This window comes from Saccoglossus kowalevskii, chromosome 22 (genome assembly GCF_978046115.1).
Source record: "Saccoglossus kowalevskii chromosome 22, keSacKowa6.1, whole genome shotgun sequence".
Classification (NCBI taxonomy): domain Eukaryota; kingdom Metazoa; phylum Hemichordata; class Enteropneusta; family Harrimaniidae; genus Saccoglossus; species Saccoglossus kowalevskii.
Window position 1 is genome coordinate 23,178,313 of NC_140662.1, and position 22,113 is coordinate 23,200,425.

The window sequence follows — 22,113 nt, forward strand, 5'->3', positions numbered from 1 at the left end:
TACACCAATACGATCTAAGCCATACTCACTACCATATGCAATAAGGGAGAACATTAGGCAAGATATTGAAGATATGTTAAAAATGGGAGTAATCAGGAAGTCCACATCACCCTATGCGTCACCGGTGGTGATTGTAAAGAAGAAGGATGGATCGAATCGCATATGTGTAGACTATAGGAAATTAAATAAGGTTACTGTAACCGATCCTGAGCCAATGGTAACAACAGGGGATATATTTCAGAGGCTACATTATAGTAAGTTCCTGTCAAAAATTGATTTAAGTAAGGGTTATAGGCAGATACCAGTAGCTGAAGAACGGCATTTGTTACTCCCGATGGAACTTATGAATTTTTAAGGATGCCATTTGGAATGAAGAATTCGGGAGCTACTCTGGTGCGGGAAATCAGGAAATTATTGTCAGGTATGGAGGGGGTTGGAAGCTATATAGATGACCTGATAGTTTATTCAAGCTGCTGGGATGAGCAAGTTCAAGTATTATCTGAGTTGTTATGAAGACTACGGGCAGCGGACATAACAGCTAGACCATCCAAGTGTGTTCTGGGTGCAACATCAGTAGAATTCCTGGGTCATGAAATTGGACACAATTGGGTGAGTCCGAGTCACGACAACATGGAAAAAATTCGAGAAGTGCAAAGACCAGCGACCAAGAAAGGTGTCCGATCATTCTTTGGGCTGGTCAATTACTACAGAGACCACATCCCCTTATTCGCAACTATTGCAGCACCCCTGAGTGATCTAATAAGGAAAGGACAACCCAACAAAGTTGTATGGGGAGAGGCCCAGGAGAAAGCATATAACACTTTGTGGGAATACTTATTGGGCAAACCAATTTTGAAGTTGCCAGACCCACAGAAACCATTTGTGTTGCGGACGGACGCGTCTCAGGTAGGAATTGGAGCAGTACTTATGCAGAATCATGGTGAGAAGCTTCATCCAGTTGCGTATGCAAGTTATCCGATGCAGAAAAGAAATATTCAACTGTAGAAAGGGAATGTTTAGCCATTGTATGGGGCGTGAATAAATTTCGCCTATATTTAGTCGGTGTGGAGTTCATTTTGCAGACCGATCATAAACCATTGTCTTACCTGGATAAAGCCAAGTTTGCAAATGACCAAGTGATGAGATGGGCGATGACTCTGCATGGATATAATTATCGTGTTGAGGATATTCCTGGACGGGACAATGTGGTAGCAGACTACCTGAGTAGACTGATGGACTGAGGAACTTTTGAACAGTATAGTAGAATGTTATTCGTTTATGACTGTATTTCATATTTTATTATATTCTACTGTATGTGATTTTCGAATTTATGTACTCAAAGCTTTATTCAGTTCGATTTGATATATTGTATTGTTGTTTTATTTGAAATTGTTATCGTATTCGTATCATTGACGTCGTTGCTAGTCATGTAATATTATATGTTATAATATTCTTGAGAGGGGAGGCATGTCGCATACGACTTGTTTACCACTTCCGTGTGACTGAGAATGTTCTAGAACCGTACTGTGTCTGGGTGGAATTTTTAGAAGCTGGTTGAATAGGTAATAGAACACTGTAGAAGACAATAGAAGGTAATGGAACATTCTAGAAATTTGTAGTAAATTCCAGACTCATTATGTATGCAGATGTAATGGTCTATTTATAGACAGTGTGGGTATATATAGGGGAGTTGTTCAGCACTGAGATCAGATCGGAGATCTCGTTGAATTGTATTGGAGTTTAAGTAACTAGTTATTGGAGTAGTGGAGTTTTACCGCGTTATTGTACTTGATGTTTGCAGAGTATAATAATACCAGTACCAGTTGAAACCACATCTGTTGGCTCCGTGTTCGTATGTTATCATCTCCGCCAGAGAAGTCTTTATGTTACTGTTGCCATTTTGGTATTTGAACCATCACACCTGTACTATACCAATTGCGGTAATATTACGTTGCGTGTGATAATTTTCTTCTTTAATATACATCTTTTATAATTTACTGATTCAAGAAACTATCATTGAAAAATTCACAGCACTGATGTGTCACTTACATAATATTGCATTTTTTTCTATTTTAATTTGTTATATTAAAATTCATTAGTAATAACTAATATATACAAGGGGCGTTCATTAAGTAATACCCCTGACCCATTTCCCATAGCAGGAGATTAATGAAACTTGGCACAGTTATTAGTGTTTTTCTACCTAGGAACCACCCAGAGCTATACATTCTCCCATCGTTTGATGCAGCTCTGGACACCGTTTTGGTCCTCCAACCACGTCGTAATTTCAGAAATCAAGGCTGCAACATATGTGAAATGCTTTCCTTTCAAAAAGAACTTCATGGCTGGGAAGAGATGAAAGTCAGAGGGTGCAAGGTCAGGAGAGTAATTGGGATGGGGGGATTTCAGAGTCACATGCCTGTGCTTCTGATCTGGCGACATGCGAGTTGTCCTGCAGGAGGAGGATGCCTTTGCTGATCTTGCCCTGCCTCTTGATTTTGATAGCTTCTCTTAATTCATCAAAAGTGAAGCGTAATAGGCTCCTATAATTGTGGTGCCCTTTGCCAGGAAATCTGTCATCACTACTCCGTTCTGGTCCTAGAAGACTGTGAGCATGACCTTGCCAGCGGAGGCCTGCACCCTGCCTTCTTTGGAGGTGCTTCCACTGCATTGACTGGGCTTTGGTCTCTGGATCATAGTGATGGACCCATCTTCTTGGCACATCTCCAAATTCATCCTCAAGCACTCAACGCGTTCTTGCTTCTGGAAAGGGGTGAGCAACCTGGGAATCCATCTGTCAGACACCTTATGCATATGCAAATGGTTATGAATGGTAGTTTCCACAAACCCTGTACTAATCTTGGACTATTTGGCGAACAGTAATGCGTCGATCTTCTAAAATGGCTGCCTCAACTTGCTGGACAGATGTCTCATTAATGCCAGAAGAGGGACGACCAAGTCTGGGAGCTGTTTCCACAGACTTCTGGTATTCCTATATTAATACCAGCTGTTAATGACACGTAAAACATTAATTCTCAACTCCCATGAAAGAACAAGTGACAACGAAAGCTACTCACTGCTAAAGCCACTCTTCACGAAAGCCACTGATCGCGAAGCTACATGTGTCAATATGTAAATATCTTTTTCAACTGAAACTATATTTTATATTACTTTCGGATGTAACTATTTATTAATTTGCATGATATCATCTATTTATCTATGGAAATTACTGTACATGTACGCCATCTCGCCGGTCATTCCAGCTGGGTATATTGCTGTACATGTATCGGGAAAACATATTTCAATTATTTATGACTGAAATTATATTCACGAGAACGGCCATCGGATCATATAAACTGTCAATCATTGCAACCGTGTTACATTACAGCGGCGTATGGGATTAACAGACAGTCAACAAATTCTAAATTGAATATTAAATACTATATCAATATGCATCTCCACATATTAAAAAGTACGATTCCTGAATGCGTAATAGCGAATATATACATTACCCGTTATACAAGCACGAATTAATTTTACCAAAAAATAAGACATATTTGTTCTATTACATGCGATTAGTTCTGTATATATAATCCATAAACCTAGTGACAACCGTTGGAAAGCACAGTCCAGTGATAGCCCGCACGCTCTTAACAACACATGTTTTAGATCGGAACTATATATGTTGCAGTGCATACTGCATATATTGTGATATGATGAAGATGAATGAACATCATTGAGGGGGATAATGGAAATCTGGTCGTTGAATACACGGATATTGACTTTCAAAAATAAGCAGCGATTGGGCGAGTTAGGATTGTTCGGATCCACTTGTAAAGAAACGAATTATTGAAGCGTCAGCTGTAAAACACGCATTCGTTGACTCAAAACACCCCGTAATAATTTATGAACAACCCCTTAGTTTGAGCAATCGTATTATTTGATCAGTGTACACGTAGACTGCGGTGCTGCAGAGGTAGGTATATGTTTTATATCTATTTTTATATGTGATTGAACTTGCAGTAAAATGATCGAATTACGTCTTTAAGTAATTAAGCAAAAACAGTTAAATGTGTTTATGTGCGCCCAGACTAGGCTGTCTAACTAGATGCGGACGCCCAAAAATACATGAACAGCTTTATGTTTTGGCATAAACTGAACAAAAATAAAACATATAAATAATACTAATAACTATTTGTTCTTTCAACTTCGATTTCAGATTTCATATATTATAAACGAGCACTTTATTTTACTGTAAATGGCGTTTTCACGGATTAGACCTAGCGGTGAAAGAGTATGTCTGATTTGTATTGGTTTATTTATTGGGTACTACTTCTCCCAGAGGGTAAGTTATTTTATATGAGCAATATTTATTCTCTCAAAAATAATCGACTTGACTTTGTGAAAGCAACTTTATCAAATATACCCGTCATTTGTATAGCCACGTCGGTGATCAAATTTGTGTGTGATTTATTAATAATTGTTTATTGATTTTAAATTTTGATTTTATCTATAGATTAATATGAGGATAAAATAATCATAGTAGTGTCATGTAATGTAGAATGTTAACGCTAAACGCATACAAACAACACCTAAACATGGAAATGGATTTTTACCCTTCAAACACAAATCGTGTTGAGGCAATTTGCATAGTACATGTAAATTCATAAATACCTGTCACGCATATCATCACGTATTTACTTATTAAATACAACAAGGGTCACGAGAAAAAAGGGTATACAAAAATACACATTATTATCGACAACTAAGAAGTTGCATTGGAACGACAGATTGTGACAATTGAGAAAGTGGCAGATCGAGGTGGCTGACATGTAGTAACGTATTTAATACTCCCCCACAGGAACTGCTTGGAGATATGTCATCAAAATCAATTAAAGATGTGTCTTCAATACGATCTCATACAGTCATAGTTCCAGAGAAGCTAAAACAGACAAAGCCTAATGCATCAATATCTGATGACCTTACGCCCCTCCGTCCTCGTAACAACGGTAGTGAGCCAACAACAGTGACAAGTAGTGGTGACACCAGTAAAACACAGGTCAATGGTCCTACCGGCGAATCACCAAAGCAAGTTAAAATGGAAAAAAATGGAGAGGTGGAAACAATTGTCGAAGTAGAAAAAGCTTTGAAGAATAACACTGTGGATTTATATCCTTACAAAAAGTATGACCCATTTGGAATGGAATGGATAAACGTAGTTGATGAGTTGGAATGGATTCATAGAAACAGTTATAATGAAGACAAGAAAGTATATAAAATGCCGTTCGATTATGGTAGTGGAGAGCTGAAACCAACGTCTGTTAATGAAACCAGGTACTAGTATGATAACATTGTTTCTTTTGAAAAGAATTTTCTTTCTTAGATCTGTATTCTAATGTATAATTTCAGTATATTTATCTTTCCAAAACTTTACTTTATATACTTTTGTACACTGAAATTAAGATAACCATTTGTGTAAATATTTCATTAAATATAATTGGTATTGCATTGTTACAAGTGATTATTATACCCTCTGCAGAATGCGCTTTTTCTGAAACGCCAAATAGAAAGATATACTACCCATTGGGCAGCACATCTGAGTGCGTGTGTTCGTCTGGGATTGATTACAGCTCCCAGCGCCATCTGGTATGAAAGTATGAGGTTGGAAGCACGTTCTCGAAACAACATGGTCGGGCAAGAATTATTATGTGTGTTCTGGGTAATATTTCATTGCAGGCATGAATAATGTATTATGCATATATTTCACTCTTTCTGTTTTTTTGGCAACGCCACAACAGAATTGTCCCACCCTGACCATCGCTATAACAAACGAGTCTGTCTCGCACTATAACCAAAATATTTCATATGGAATACAGTCTGTTGATTGCTTATTTTATTGCAAACGATTGGGAATGCCGAATCCTGAATCACAGATATCGACAGCGAAATTACCTCAATGAAACCATTACCGTCATTGACAGGTATCCGGACTGAGCAAATTTGAGAGAAACGAATAATATTCTAACACCCGGTTGCTAAGCAGTCAGAAACCTGCGTGACTGTCAAGTGCCAACGCCCCAAGTTTGTGATTCTCCGTAGTGACTTTAGTAGGGACTAACTAGCTTGGTGAGATTATCTACTACAACCAAATAAAAATAAAAAGGCAAACAACTTCTTGCTGTCACCGCATGTGATGCAATGTTGAATATATGTTTTTCTTTTAATTTTCAAAGAATGTAGAGAAATCTCAGAAACCACGTGCCATACATAGTTACATTTATGATAGTAAATTGCCTATTACGTTAAGAACGTGTATGACAAACTAAAGTAATAAAATTGTGACAAAATTTGTAAGTTTTAAATGTCTCCCATCCTAAATAAAGATTGCAAAATGGTGAGATGAACAGCATGAATATGCAAATAAATCTTTGTTCAGCAGTTTACAACTTTCCCCCTTTTCTTGTTTAGGGTTGTATTACAGACTGCAAAAAACAATATTCGCAAAGGCACATATATTTGTGTTAGTATCGAAACCATCGATGAGAATGGCCGTAAACGAAACAGAGGAGGTGACTTCTTCACTGCTGGCATGACGAATGTTGGCCAAGGAAAGAGTACGGCTGGTCGTGTTTTTGATCATGGCAACGGCACGTACGATGTATATTTCTATGCGGCCTGGTCCGGTGAAGCAAAAATAGACATTGCACTGACATTTACAAGAGAGGCCATCACTTACATTAAAGATATTATGAAAACGAAGGAGGAACTTCTCGGATTCGCAGCCAACTACAGCGATGGTAAAAATACGGAGGAAACCCGTTGTTCTCTCATAAACGAAGGAGTATGGGAAAATAGATGTGAATATATTAATCCTAATTCTCTGGGGAAAACAGTGTTTGCTTGTAAAAAGCTACAGCGGTTTAGCTGTGACCAGCTTACCAATGTATGGGCAGGAGTTTCTGGACTGAACCGTGTTGCTTTAGATGAAACGAAAAAGGTTGCATATTTATATGATGGGTGAGTATTTATTTTAAGATTTAAAAAGTGTTTGGTCATTTAAATTTTTGTTTACATAGAAATTCATCTACGATGCGGCCGAGTGAAATAACTAATTATTTGTTAGAATTCGAGGTAATTAATTGTAAATTCATTGAGATTAACGTGACCATTTGACTCGAACATAGAATACCATGTTGAGAAGGATACACAGAATATTTCAGTTTTGAATCAATCGTACAGTCGATGTGTATAAATAAAATGGCGTAGGTTCAATAATCTACTGATTGTTTCAGTAGCCAGGCTATGGCGATTCAATTTAGTAAATGGCTATTAAACATAATATGTTGGGTGCCAGATGTCATGAAAGAAAGCTGGCTGACGACAAAACGTAAAACAGACTTTACGGCACGCAAGCTCTTGTTTGGGTTTTATCTACCCACAATTCAAAACTTTGCACATGCGCATGTTATTATCCGCCATATTTTTATTTTCGTGGGAAGGATGTCTTACGATCGCTGCATATTTTCCAAGTTATAGTAGAGATAAATACGATGTTTGCAACAGAATGGTACAATTGAAGGCGACTATACGATAATGTCAGACGATAATGTTACTGGGGATTCGCATCTGATGTTGAAAATGCGTGGGAATCAGTGTCCTTTCAGACTGTTGCCGAATCCGAGCCATGACGGCCACGGAGTACCAATCAAGATAGTGGCCAGAGTGGGAGAAAATTTTAACTGCATTGGTCAAAGACATTTCTGTGGGTAAAATACAATAAAAGACGAAAAACGTATATTTTGTATATAATGCAGTGCAGATCACAACGAAATGAGGGCGTGTAATGGAATTGGCATGGTGATTGACATAAGCTATAACATGTATGACTGGAAAAAAACCTGGCCACTACGAAAAAATAACTGGATTGTGTTCAAACTTGGTATAAACATTGGAAATTTTGGGTCCTTGATAAACGTCACTTTGTTTTTTCAGATCGGATTTAAAATGGCCGACTGGCAGTCATTTTGTTTTAATGAATGCGTTTCAAGAGCAATATTACTGCTATGCTTTGACTGATTAGGTTCAAATTACATATATTCATTATAGATCATGTATACATATTTATTGGTTTGACAATCCGATTCAAAATGGCCGACCAATATATATCATTATAAACAAGTACTCGTTTGATGATCAGATACAAGATGACTGAATGTCAATAATTTTAAAATTAAAAAGCATCATAATTAAGCATCAGCTTCTGGATCTATATCTCTGACATGTTTATGTTAAAACTATATTACTATAAACAAAACTATGTATCTCAAATTAAATAACTAACGGGGACTGTGCATTCATGGCTTGTTTATATAGTGATACTTTTTGTAGACTTTTTGAAAAGTGGTTATAATTTATTTTAACCATCCTCATTCTGGTTATTTTTTACAGCATTATAAAAATAGTATATGTATCATTATTTATTCATTTGAAAATTCACTGTCACCTCGCACGAGTATAATCTATAGTATTTCTTTATTCAAAAAATTATTCTCCATCCCAAGTCTGCAAAAGTCTATAATTTTTTCCACAGTTCTTTATAGTCTTTTTGGAATATGTTTAGAATGAATTATTTTATAGATTAAAATACTATTGATAAATTTGGATTTCATTCATAAATATCTTTAGATTATTGGGAGTCTGTAACTTGCACGTCATTAGTGAAAGCAGAAATCCTGAACTTTATGTAGCACTTTCTGTTTACCCATCATACATCACTACACTATTAGTAGACACATATTATTTACGAATTGTGCACCTAGCATTTGTGTTACAGTCACCTCACACCTATATGCAATTTTACTTAATTTTTGGATCATGTACATCACATAACAGTAGAGAACATTTTAGTGACTTTGCCACTGTAGCAATTGATCACAACTGAATTTCCCTTTGTACTTTGGGAAATAATCTATCCAGCGTCGTATAATCTCCTTTAAAATATGGTGTTAATTGTATGTTGTGTGTGAGTGAGAGATTTGCATAAATTAGTATTCATTTTCTATAAGCATTCAACGTGACCCTAAAGCTTACACATCATTTTTGCATATTTGTCAATATTGTATTTGCATATTTTCAATATTGTATCCTTTTTTGTAATTTCAAAAGCTATAACTTCACTTATTTTGAATTAAAATATTATTTTCATGGTTAGTGGCGTGCAGTTAGTGATAGCAATTACATACAATATTTGACTATGTTTTTTTTTTCCGTTGAAATTTTGTTTGTGTTTATTGAAAATGTGCTGAATAATTAATAGGTGATTTTTATGTTTGAGAATTTCTAAAATGTGTAGCAATTAAATAACATCAAATTTGTACACATGTAAATAATTTTGACCTATGAAAGTAGGTTTGCCGATTAATTTAACTGCTATACCACAATTGCTCAATAACTTCAGTTATTAAAAAAAACATACACACATTTCTTCATGACTAGAATTAATAGAACTTAATAATGTAATAAAGTCTATACAGGTAACATGTAAATGTAATATTATTCAACCCAATTTACCACTAGAACTGAACATAATGACTTAGTATGGAGTATTTAGGTGTAATTAGATGAATGGTATTTTATTCATCTAAATACCGTATTTGCTCCATAGAAGCCCATCTCCAATATAATAACACAAGTATTAAAAATCACTATAAAGAAAATAATCGCAGTAGTGTATATAATATGGTAATGGTATAAATCTTGTTGTTTTTTTTATTTTATCCATTGACTAATATACCACTATCATTTGCCTGACCAAATTCAAAATAATAGATGTTCAAAATAGGTCACTGAAATGCACAAGCAAATTCAATCTATACGGGTCACGTATTTCGTCTAATTAATGCCTGACAACGTGGATATTCTTGCCTCAGTGTATTAACTACACCAGAATGCCATCATTTCACCAATTAACAAAAATTCGCGTTCAGATTATGACTTCTTATTTCACTTATACAAAATGCAGAATGACAATAATAATAATAATAATAATAAATATAAACACATATACAATGATGGAATAAAGTATATACAAGCCCATTGCACACAGTGTTAAAGTATTTGAAATACATAATGAAATCCATAATATATTTAATGTTGTATTGTCTTAATAAAGACACTGTATAATCTGAGTATAATAACTATTTCAAGTAATATCCACATGTATGCATGGACAGGTGTACAATCTATCAATTGCTCTGTGAAATAGATGTCACAAACAATGGCTCTACTGAAACCAACAAAGTTTCCTAACATAAAACTATAAAATAAAATTAATAAGTTGGCCAACACAATTTTGCCTGTCCTCAAGTTTTGGTTGTTTTGTCTATAGTTATTTACAATTAAAATCAATGTAACAGCGCAGAAGACAGTGTACGCTATATTTACACCATAATAGCACTAAAATTGAACCATGTTGTGAAATTATTAACACATACCATGTTTGTAGACTTTCCTGGGCAATCAATTCTCAGTAAACAAGGCAGATGGAAACTGATGGATCTTCTAGGCATACATATGTACTTTACAAATGGTTGACTCACTCTGCCAACCAATCTGTTTTTAATGTCAGATAGATTACTGACACTATGAATAAATTTCCCTGGGTGGCGCTATTCACCCACTGGTTTTATCAAGGCATACTGTGAATATTTTATAGCATAGCATGCAATAAATATAAAAAGTAATCAAATACACACAGATTGGCAATCTGACCAATCACAATGCTGCATTCAACCATATGATGTCATAGTATAATATAAAGTCTATACATGCAAATGAGATGCGGAAAACAAATCTATTTTCATTTAAAGCAAATTTTTGCAATGACACTAATAATACAAGGCCAAATAATTTTTATTTGTCTTTTTATAAAATAACCATATAATTTCTATTAAGGTTTATATAATTCTATGTACATTTTATAGAATAACTGTATAATTCCTATAAATGTTTATAAGATTTCTATAAACAAATCTAAATGATTCTTATATGAATAAACAATCTTATAGAAATCTATGAAATTTTATTCCAACTTTTGTTACCATAGCGACGTCATGTACGCACATTTGGTTCACACAGCCGTTGCAGTATTGTTTAGAATCAACTTACAATGTGTTTAGGGAGACATTATAAACATATATTACAGAAATTTTATAAATATATTGTTTATCAATTGTATTTAGTAGTTGCGACTTTGCAAAGCTTTAATCGTGAGGCACATCCTTGGTAATCACGTGATTGTGCCAACGACTGCAGCGATTGGCTGATTGCTTGTTTACTCTGTGACGCATTAGCGATTTTTGGTGGAGTTTGTAAGATTTGTAAGAAAGAAGAAGGAGAGAAGTGAGCAGCGATTGGTTACCTCAGCGAAAGCCTGGAGATTTGAACAATTTTCGGTTAGTAGATTAACTATATTTTGCTACATATTCGTAAAGTGTTATGAACGATGCTAATGTTAGTTTCGTATTTTTATAGCTCAATTATCAAACCTATTCGAAGATAGTACACACAGAGTGATAGGTTATTCCTTGATTTTTCATAATATCGCACCTAGTCCAGCAATTTACGAAATAATGACTTTTCGAAAAAAGTTTGTGGCTTTAATGTTGTTTAAATTTGCTTCTATGTATGTGAATATTATATGGGTTTGTGTTTGGTCTTGTGAAAGTACCTCGTTCGTAAATAACAATAACGATTGACCGGCGTCTGGCAAGTGTGTACAACTTTAGCTTGTGTAACCAATGTTTCAAGTTTTGGTCCGTGAATAATTATATGTGCAGTTCAGCTAAAATAAGGCTTTCAGTAATTTTTTGTGTATTTTGTTCCTTTTTCTAAAACTAAATAGCGACCTGTGTGGTCTTGTAACGAACACGGTACTTGAATCGATGGATTTGATTGTAAACGCAATTATATATGAAAATTAAAATAAAGTCGAATTCATCGATTCAAATGCCTGTGCTCCGTATCCATTAATCAGAAGTTGTTTGTTTGTTTTGGCCGGCCGTAAACGAACACGTTTTCTGAACACGTGACACCTCTTCAGAATTCAGATAATTATTTATACAATTCGTATTTCAAGACGATTTGAAGTATGTCATAGCTGCAATAAGTCGAAATGGGTTCTATGAAGGGAACACCAATTTACATGGTCGCCATTTTGTTTTTATAACAGCGCCATCTAACACATTAGCTTGCATGCTCGCTCGTTTTTATGGTTGCAAATCGAATGTTGATGATGCTTTCATCTCAAATACAGTACAAAATTGAATTAAATGGAGCATTATATTATTCCCAATAATTCACCACATTTTAGTAATTTGGAAATGATATTCTGAAAACTACCATTGTGTCTGGCCATTGCATGAGTGCATTGCATATCAGACAGTTTGTTGTATGGTTTAGAATTTATATTCTTGCTATATTAATTTGTATAATACGTTTCTCATTTTTCGGCTGCCTGAAGTGTTTTCCTTAGAATTAAAATAATTTTGTTTTTGATAAATGCCTAAATTATTTATTGACTTTTTTCTCTACTTTCTAGATTATTGGAGGTGGAAGATTTGTTCTCCCAACAGTTATTCCGGAACACCGGGCTGCATTTGGTTACACCCACCAACTTTATTCTGGAACACACACGGTCAAACAATCTGGTATTCTATACCAGACATTTAAACATTAGCAATAAAACGTTCATTTTTATCATATTAAACGTTACAGTTTGAGTATCTCTGTACTATACTACAACTAACCAATTCTAAGAGAAGTGATAATCATTTGAATACCAGCAGTTAGTGACAATTACAATCACATACATTATTTTACAGAAGAATATTTGTATTGTACGACAACCCGCCAGAAGTGGTATCCATAACCATAGCAACAACTACATATGATACTTATCGCCGAGCCTGCAGAATTGAATATCATTTAGATGACTTAATATTAGGTAATCGCTAATTGAATAAAGAAATTATACTTGTCAAGATAAATATAGTGAAAAAGTTTGATTTATTTCATTGTTTGTGATTAATTTTCTTGATTTACTGTTTCTATTTGCAAAAGCCATTTTATAAATTTTATCTTTGGAAATCGGGTGCCACCTCAATTCCAAAGCAAGGTTCTGCAATAGTATGCATGTACATATGTTTTTAATTTTTGTCCCCAAAAAACATTTGAACATGTCGATTATTTTCGGGGTATTGTGGATTTTATTCAAACTTGGGTTGAATATTACAGATGATGGTTTTAATGTACGTATGCATTGTAATTTAATCCAAAATGCTGACTGGGGACCACGTTTTATTTTCTTACTGTACTCAGTGAGGAACACATTAACATGCTGAATACTCCTGCAACATAATCTACATCCGTCTGTCATTGTTTTTGATTGACACAGTAACTAAAAACTGAACAGGGACCATGTTATTGACAATGACTTGTTTTACAATGCTTCTTAATTTATAGAAATTGTAATTTTCCTGGCCAGGTTATTTACGTTATATTTTACAAATGTATATTTTTGAAGAGTATTATTAGTGCATGATCATTACCAACTTTGCTGTGGTGTGTGTAGTTACCAATATCTACCATTTCTTACCAATGTATGGTAAAGACCATGTTAAGGACTGAAATGATGCAGGGGTGGGTGATACTTCCGAAGCCGAGAACCATACCAAGAATAATTTGTTTTAATTTAGTTTTACGTAGATCTTATGTGGCGTTGTATGTGTCGTTGGACAGTAAGCATTTTTGATAATATTTACATATGCATATGATTATTGGACTATATTGGTATCCATCAGTCTTAATTATCTCTGTGTTACACAATTGTGCTTTATCATGTTCTGGCTGTAGATGATATGCATGATTGAGGCATTGGCAAGTGCATTATGCTAAAGGCATATTGGTTGATAGAAGAGGTATATAGCTTTTGTCTGGTGTGTAAAATGCAAAAAGCCAGTGCAATGAACAAAATAGAATTCATGGTTTGACTTGAGCACTATCTGACATAGTGTATTACCATAGCGGGTGTTTTGCAAATTGTGGAAGTGCTGACAAATTTGTTCTTCTGTGAACAGTATCATAGTAGTATTATGTGTAGCCCTGCAGTTTTAGTGTTTTTTGAAGGAACATCAATGTCAAATGAAACCATCCGACCTCCGGAATGAGGCATGCTACCATAGCCAAAATCTGTGATGAAACGCAAGTTATATAAGACAGAAAGTTAAATTAGACAAAGGACCCTTTCCCCAGTTAGATGGCGCAAATGTTCACGTGTTGGGTATAAGCCGGAAAAGAATGTCATGCCAAATTCGGGAAAAGTGTCAAAATATTAACAGCTGCTAGTGAGATTGGGGTAACAGTTATGTTGGCGTACATTATTATACTACATACAACTACCACCAACACTCATTTACCATCTCAGCTTGCTGAGAGTTTTCACACGTTTGTCACATGTGATAAAACATTACCTCAATAAGCAGGTAGCAGAATTTAAACTGCCCACTGTTGGAAGGCATCTTAATTGTCAGAATGTGATGGTGCTAAGAAACACATGGTGTTATGTGAAATTATTCAATTGTGTCCTCCAAGCCCCAGGGTGGAGCCACCTTTGCGACCATTTTTTCTGTGGGTCAAACTTCCGGTCATACATGACAAACATGGGTGGTTTGCCAGAGAGAGGTGGCCGAGGGTCAGCAGATTACTTGTCTGCTGTCAAGATGGTTCAAATGTTCAGCCTAGTGGACCGGATATAGTTAAGGTTATACAAGCATAGAACTATTTGTGGTACCAGAAATCAAGACACATGTTCTTGTGGTGAACTCTGACAGTTTAGTTGAATTAAAACAAAAGAATCCGACGAAATCGTTATTTTGGTTATTAGACTGTCTCTATACATACCATCATCCGCCTGCACGGTGTTGCTCCGTTCGAACATTTCTCCCTCCGAGTGCTTCGCCGGAACATTCACCTTGAAAATTCAAGATGATACATACAGACAAATCAAACATCTAAACATTCTAAACCTTACAGTGCCCCTTTTATGATAAAGAAAGTACATGATATATTGAAATATGGTGGGAATCATCAAACGGCCTGATTTCAAATTTCTTGGCCATATAATAGAATGTGGCCAATTGGGCGCAGTGCCAGGAAACGTTCATGAACTGTAGTATGCTCCATGACCACGGACCATATCAAATATCGGATACTAGTATTTGTAGGGCTAGCTTGGTATTATCATTTATTCCAAAAACGTCATTGTAATTGCTCCACCACTATTCAGGTTTGCCAAATCCAGCCATATTAAATGACAGTGATCACCAGTCTGTTTACTGATAGTCGGATTATGTGATGGTCTATATATCAATTCATTTCCATATAATTAACATAAAGTGTATCAATAATCTAGGTTATATTTAAGTTTTAAATCCCTGTTACACGAATTGTGTAATTCTAAATTGAGATGGTAAAAATTTGTAATATTAGGATGTTCTGGGTTATTACTTGATCCAATACCATGACCTCGTGATATGGGGCAGCATATCCTAAGCCCATTTCCATATGTTATATGACCAGATCTTTGATATAATACAAAATGCTGTATGCAGCATTGGAACCTATATCACTGAACGAAACTTTTAGTATTGCATCTCATTTGCATAATATTAAGATTGATTGATGAGCAATATATTATTATAAGGAATAACTTAGTGCAATAAGTAGTCACCAATTATAACTGTGACTGTAATATCAGATGACCATATATAGTCATGTAACCGGAAACATCAGGATTAAATAAACTAACCCTAGATTATTATTATTATTATTATTACACTTTATGTTGATTATTTGATAGGAAAATGGTTAAAGATGTATGTGAAATTGGAATATTTCAAGCACTGTTCAGATAGAAAATGTTATTATATCTTTATGATTTATATAATACGAACAATTCACCATACTTGATTGTGATTGGTTCATTAGTTTGCCTCTTGCGGGAAAATAAAATAATTCTGATCAGTCACGTAGTAGCCTTCTGGGTAGTCTTTGGGCATTTGTTTCTCAGGACTGCTTTAACCAATTTACTGTATATTGTCTATATTTATAGCATGTATAGCTAAAGCGTATTATCTGTCACATGGTCTGACCGCCATCTTGGATTTTCAGCAAAAATAGCCACAATTTGAGGCATGTGTGTCTTATGGATGTTTTTACCGATCAACTTGCTATTTTGTGTGTTGCATCTATGCCCAAAGCATATTCTACGAAAAATAACATATATAATAAGTGATTATGTATTAAGGCATATTCATCTCCTTCAAACCTGGACTCTGCAAAACTTCTCTGCCGCTATAATTGATTTGTTGTTTTCGTGGCTCAAGTTTTGATATCGCTAATTTTGTTTATGAACGACTTCCACTAAATTAAATTTATGTAAATATGTAAATTGATAATTCTCGATATCCAGTGAATATACAGAAAAGTAAAAAATGATGTTTGCGCTTCGGTTTAAATGTAATGTAATTTACTCAATACAGCGCACTAAGAGAGCTGACTCGTTTTCGACTTTCATGTTGTTTGAAATGTTACAATGTACTTTTCATGTTCATGTTGTTAACACAAAGCATCTCGCATTCAATGGATGAGAGAGAAATACTTAAATATTAATATTTATGATCTATCACAACTATCCAAGCTCAGGATATATTTACAAAAATATACTCTCACATTTACAGGAAATATAGCACCGTGAAGTTAAAAGGAACCCCGATAAAGCTGAATATACAAAGTATGTATAAATAAATAAATATATAAATAAATATATAAATAAATATAAATATATAAATAAACTTTAATTGACACATTAATTAATAATTAATACTAATTCTTTCAGATGCGGAAGTAAGTCTTCCGAAACTGCCGATGTGCGGTCCTGATCTACCTATACCACTATCAGATGGCTACTGGGAAGACAATACCACTTTCGTTCCTCTTGTTTGTCAAAGTAAACAGTGGACAGAGGAAGAAATTGACAAATGCATAGCTAACACTGAGGTGCTTGGTGTTGGCGACTCTACCCTTGGACCATTAACTAAGGCGTTTATCAAAACACGAGAGATGCAGGAGGAAAATTTTCATTTTATGACCCCCAGACTTGCCGGCCCAAGAGTTCTGATTATGGAGACTGTATTCGAAAGCGATATGATGGATAAAATTACCAAGGCACAATGCCAATCCAAAACGCCAATAGTGCTTCTGAATTTCTGTTTTCACTACGCGTTTTGGTCTACCAGAGGATATGTGGAACGTCTTGTGCGAGTGAAACTGGCGGTAGAACGACTTTTTCAAAGGTGTCCAAATTCGAAAGTTCTAATAAAGTTAGGACATTCGCGAGATAATCTATATAAGGAACAGAACATACACAGCAACAACTGGATATTCTACGATATGAACAGAATACAACGACGCATTTTCGGTGGAACTGGCGTTCTTTTTCTTGATCCTTGGGATTTAATAAATTCATCATTTGAAGAGAACACTATCCATATGGGGGCTACAGTCCGACGTCAAGAATGGTTTCTCGCCCTATCGTATGTATGCCCAGAAATGGCAATGATGAAGTAGTTTCAGTTGATATGTTGAGAGTGTGGTACTTGTATCAATTTACATCGCATGACGAGCCTGTATTGTAACCTACACACTCTTCAGTGGGCATTTTAGAGAAGTAGTCGAGGTTTTTATTAACGTCGTGCACACACACATATGCGAGGGAGGGATATCGTTATCTTATATTTTGAGAATTGTATTATGACTAATCTAAATTATTTAATGTTATTAATGACGGTTATGCTTTCTTTAATCTGTAAAATATTATAATTATGTTTGTGAATAGTAAAAACATGTCGACACCAATGAATCAAACTCTCTGTTTTATTGTGTGTTTGTGTACGATAACTTACATATAGTCCTCAGGCACTTTGATTCCAGCCAATGCGTTATTATGATACGGCATAGCTAGAAGATTTCATAAATTGTCTGCCTTTTCTCCTCTAAACATATGTGTCGAAAGTAGCATATTACGAACTTATTAATAAGGTTCAAATAAAAAAAAAATAACTAATACCCAATAAGATGATATTCTAATCTGATTGTATGCTGGATTGGGAGAATTATGCTTGCCGTGCTGAAGATTGCATCCATGAAGACGAAACATTGTGACATCTTGGTAAACAGCAGTTGATCTGAAATTAGCATGTTAATAAATAAAATCGCATTAAAGGTACCCAGATTCCAAAATATCAAAGATTATAAAATGCACATATACAAAGTGTTATATCTCTTAAACAAACTAGGGATCAACATTGGGTTCGAACTTGAAAGAAAACACCGCATATTTATTGTTGACCAAAACACGGTGCTGCATCTTGTACCTAACTTTCGTGAGGTTAACAAATACTGTGTATGTGTTCTTGTCTCAGGGACCGTCTGTAAACAAGGATTATCGAAGAATAATTTGATCATGGATATGACAGCAACATTTAGAACAAACACAAGTGTAGTGTAATTCAATACATTCATATTAATATTTGTTGTTTGTAACATCTTTGTTTTGTTTGTATATAGTACTATCATTGTAAATGAAATAATCTAAGTGTATGTTTAGTGTTTGCTTGGTGTAGCATTAAAAAACGAACTAGCTGGTAACGTGACGTCATTAATTGTTCACAAATATAATATCCAGAGATAAATTATAGATCCGTGTTCAGGGCATTGTGTACATGTATGATACGGTGGCTTGTCAGGGCCATTCACTGTTTTTCGAATTTTTCACAATTTTACCTATACTTTTCGGCTTCATTTCGAATTTCCGACAATTTCAATTTAATTTGCACATCGGTGGAAATATTTAAACCCCGGTGAGAATATTTTTTTCCGCGTTGGAAATATTTAAACAGCGCAGGAACTATTAATTATTCTCACCGCGGTTTAAATGTTTCCACAGCGGAGAAAATTATTCTCACGGCGATTTAAATATTTCCACCGAGTTGTAAATTAGTAGAAGTGTCAATAAACTTTCATTCAGAGTAGTGCCGCAACTAGATGATGCCATGGATTTCATGGATTCCGAATATGACAGTATTTTGCTAAGGATGATGGGAACGTACCTCAAATAATGGTGAGAATAAGAAAAAACAAGCTCTCTTTCTGACAAATATATTTATGACTCATGCTGCGAAGGGAAGTCTTCCTGATCTTCTTCAACAGAATAGGGGAGAAATGACTTTTCCCATTAAAGCATTGCCACCGTTGCTGAAATTTGTTAACGTTACTATAACTATAACAACATGAGTTGTAGACATATATCAATGTTCAAAGTTTACAATACAACAATATAAAATGTCTCACCACTATAATAGTGAAAAATTGTAATACGAAAATGACAAGAAAATCCATCATATCTTGAAGGCAGCCATATTGACTCACCGTGACCTCCAAATTGAGAGGCAACAAATTGTTTAAGTGGAGAGAAGTTGGAGGGTTGGGTGCCTTGTCAATATACGCTGATATGTGAAAAAGAAACAGAGTGAGCGGCGAGAAGAAAATATGGAAAAAAATAAACTTGAAAAACAAGAATGGAACAAACTGCTAAAATTAGCAAAAAATGGGCAAACATGCAGCTCAACTTAAACTTGAGCAGGAACTCAACAAGCATTTAAATTTCAGCAAAAACGTAACTTGCCAAATGAAATATATAAACAACCACCGACTCAGCTCAACTTAAAACTAAAACTAGAACTGAAACATAATTCACATGCATCTCCTTTTGCTGCCAAAATTCAATCCCCTCGAAAATGTAAGATGGTGATGACGTAAATCGTTCGAAATGTTTGCCCAGATTTGTGAGTGAAAACAAATGTTTGGGGGCGTGGCAATAAGTGATTAATTTACGGGGAGTGCATTGCCGATTTTGGCAAATTGATGGCTATGCCAAGGTTTAATAAGATGGCTAACGCCATATTAAAATCCCAAATATCGCCTGCAATGAGTGAAAAAGACAAAGGGCGCCCTCCAAGCTCCGTTTTAGTACTTCCCCATGGTCTCAGTAATGTCTATGAACTGTATATGTCATTAATTAATTAATTAATTATTTAATAATTTATTGATTTATTTATTTATTTATTTATTTAATGAAAGACCTTTCAGTCATTAATAAGTTTATTTTTTAGACCAAGTTTCTATATTATTTGCAAAAAATTGTGTATACTTACACAAATAAACATTTAGACATAATGCTGGCTAGCCATGGTCACGCCAGTCATATTCCTAGATTTGGGTAGGTCGGCATTTCAGTTTCAGTGAAAATGTAAACAGGTGTATTATATTGATTGTCTTTTCAACAGAACAATACGCAGATATTGTTATTAAATATTAGTTTGAAACCACACCAGGTGTCAGGTTTCCAGTATATGTATTTTACTTACTATGACGTATTGATAACGCATTTCTACGCTTCATATGGTGAGTGTGTTTACGTATGTATCGTGTTTAAACTGTTCCAGTGCTTCAATTCAGACAATATTGTCACTGATGAATATACGAGAGAAGGGCAACTAGCCGCATGGCATTAGAATTAAAATTCTATAGGCAACTAACTCACGGGAAACGTAATACTAATACTATATTGTGAGTATACGGCATCAAATCGCCGAACTGCACGCCCCAGTGTGACTTTCCCTCGGCCAGCTAGCATCTGCTTGGTTATCCTTTTAAGTGGTATTGTCTTCCTACTTTTATAAAAAAAATTATCATTTCCTCTTTCAAAAAATATATTTCATACTATACTGTGTGCAGTATCTCACTTGGATTAACATAAGAAGATTTACTCAATCTTACTTTCAGTTTGAAGTCATATTTATTCCATATGTTGTCAGTAATTGTTGGTGTTAATCATTACTATAAAAAATCTTTATTTTCTACTTGCAAATAAAATATTACATTTAAAACTCTTAGTTTCTTCATTAATTATTTGTATATGTGACATTTGTAATTTTGATACCCAAGTTGACCCTGGAACACCCCTTCTAGTACTGTGGAATGCAGCACTTTAACTGAAAACATAAAATAAATTCCAATGAAATGACCTTTCCCCTATACTCTATTTTGAGACTTGGCACAGCTAAGTGAAAATTAGATCCACACGTTATACCTGAAAACTTGAAAGCGAAATTGTATGTGACTTCATGAGAAATTGAAATAAACAAATGATATGACACCCACCCCTACCCACTATATACACTATAACCCCAACATTCTATGCAGCAACGCCCCCACCATACACCCCAAAGATCACAGATCAGTAATTACAATTTCACTCTCTAGTTCAGCACTACTAACTACCTTGTCTTTATGTCAAGTTACCCATTGTCTACATCAGTGACTTTAAAATCTATGTTAACGAAATCCCAGGACGTACACTTGCTCTTTGTTAACATAGGAGTGCCAGTCTTTTCTTTCATATTGTAATGGTAATTTCGTGCGATTACTTGGAACATAAAGCTGTAACTAAATCCTGGTATAAGCACCAGAACGGCAGACTTGGCCCGAAATAGACAAGGAATGAAGGCTCCAGTGAGCCCATATTTTTTAAACACGCCAAAAAATACTAGCTTGCACAATTTTAGTTGCTCTTTCAAATTTCGCCAAAGACTTACTTTTATTTTACCGATATCACTAGAATAAATCAAGAAAACTAAAAAAATCGACTCTATTTACGAACAATTAACGGTTACACAGAAAGCACGGAACATTTGGAGGCGTGGCCTGTTCAGAATTTGTCAAGAACCATTCACAAGACTGGTTTTGAAAGAGCAATCAATATTCTTCAAACTAGTATCTTTTTTAGATTTTATTTTTCATTCCGTTTGACTGTTTTTTTTTCGAGTTTAAAAAACGATAAATCACATTTCACTTTATCTACGCACAATCTAACATGTTAATATGTATTATCAAAAATGCATAGCGCCCGCTACTTTTTCCTTCAGTATAGCCAAA

General features: G+C 35.0%; 1 protein-coding gene across 1 annotated transcript; it reads left to right on the forward strand.

The window, feature by feature from the left end:
- Positions 1–3,625: 3,625 nt before the first annotated feature.
- Positions 3,626–17,982, forward strand: LOC102801333 (NXPE family member 3-like). Its single transcript, XM_078012475.1, has 6 exons — positions 3,626–3,976; positions 4,220–4,345; positions 4,862–5,334; positions 6,469–7,017; positions 16,797–16,849; positions 16,955–17,982. The coding sequence occupies exons 2-6, from the start codon at positions 4,259–4,261 to the stop codon at positions 17,683–17,685; spliced, it is 1,893 nt and encodes a 630-aa protein (XP_077868601.1). The 5' UTR covers positions 3,626–3,976; positions 4,220–4,258; the 3' UTR covers positions 17,686–17,982.
- The last annotated feature ends 4,131 nt before the right edge of the window (positions 17,983–22,113 follow it).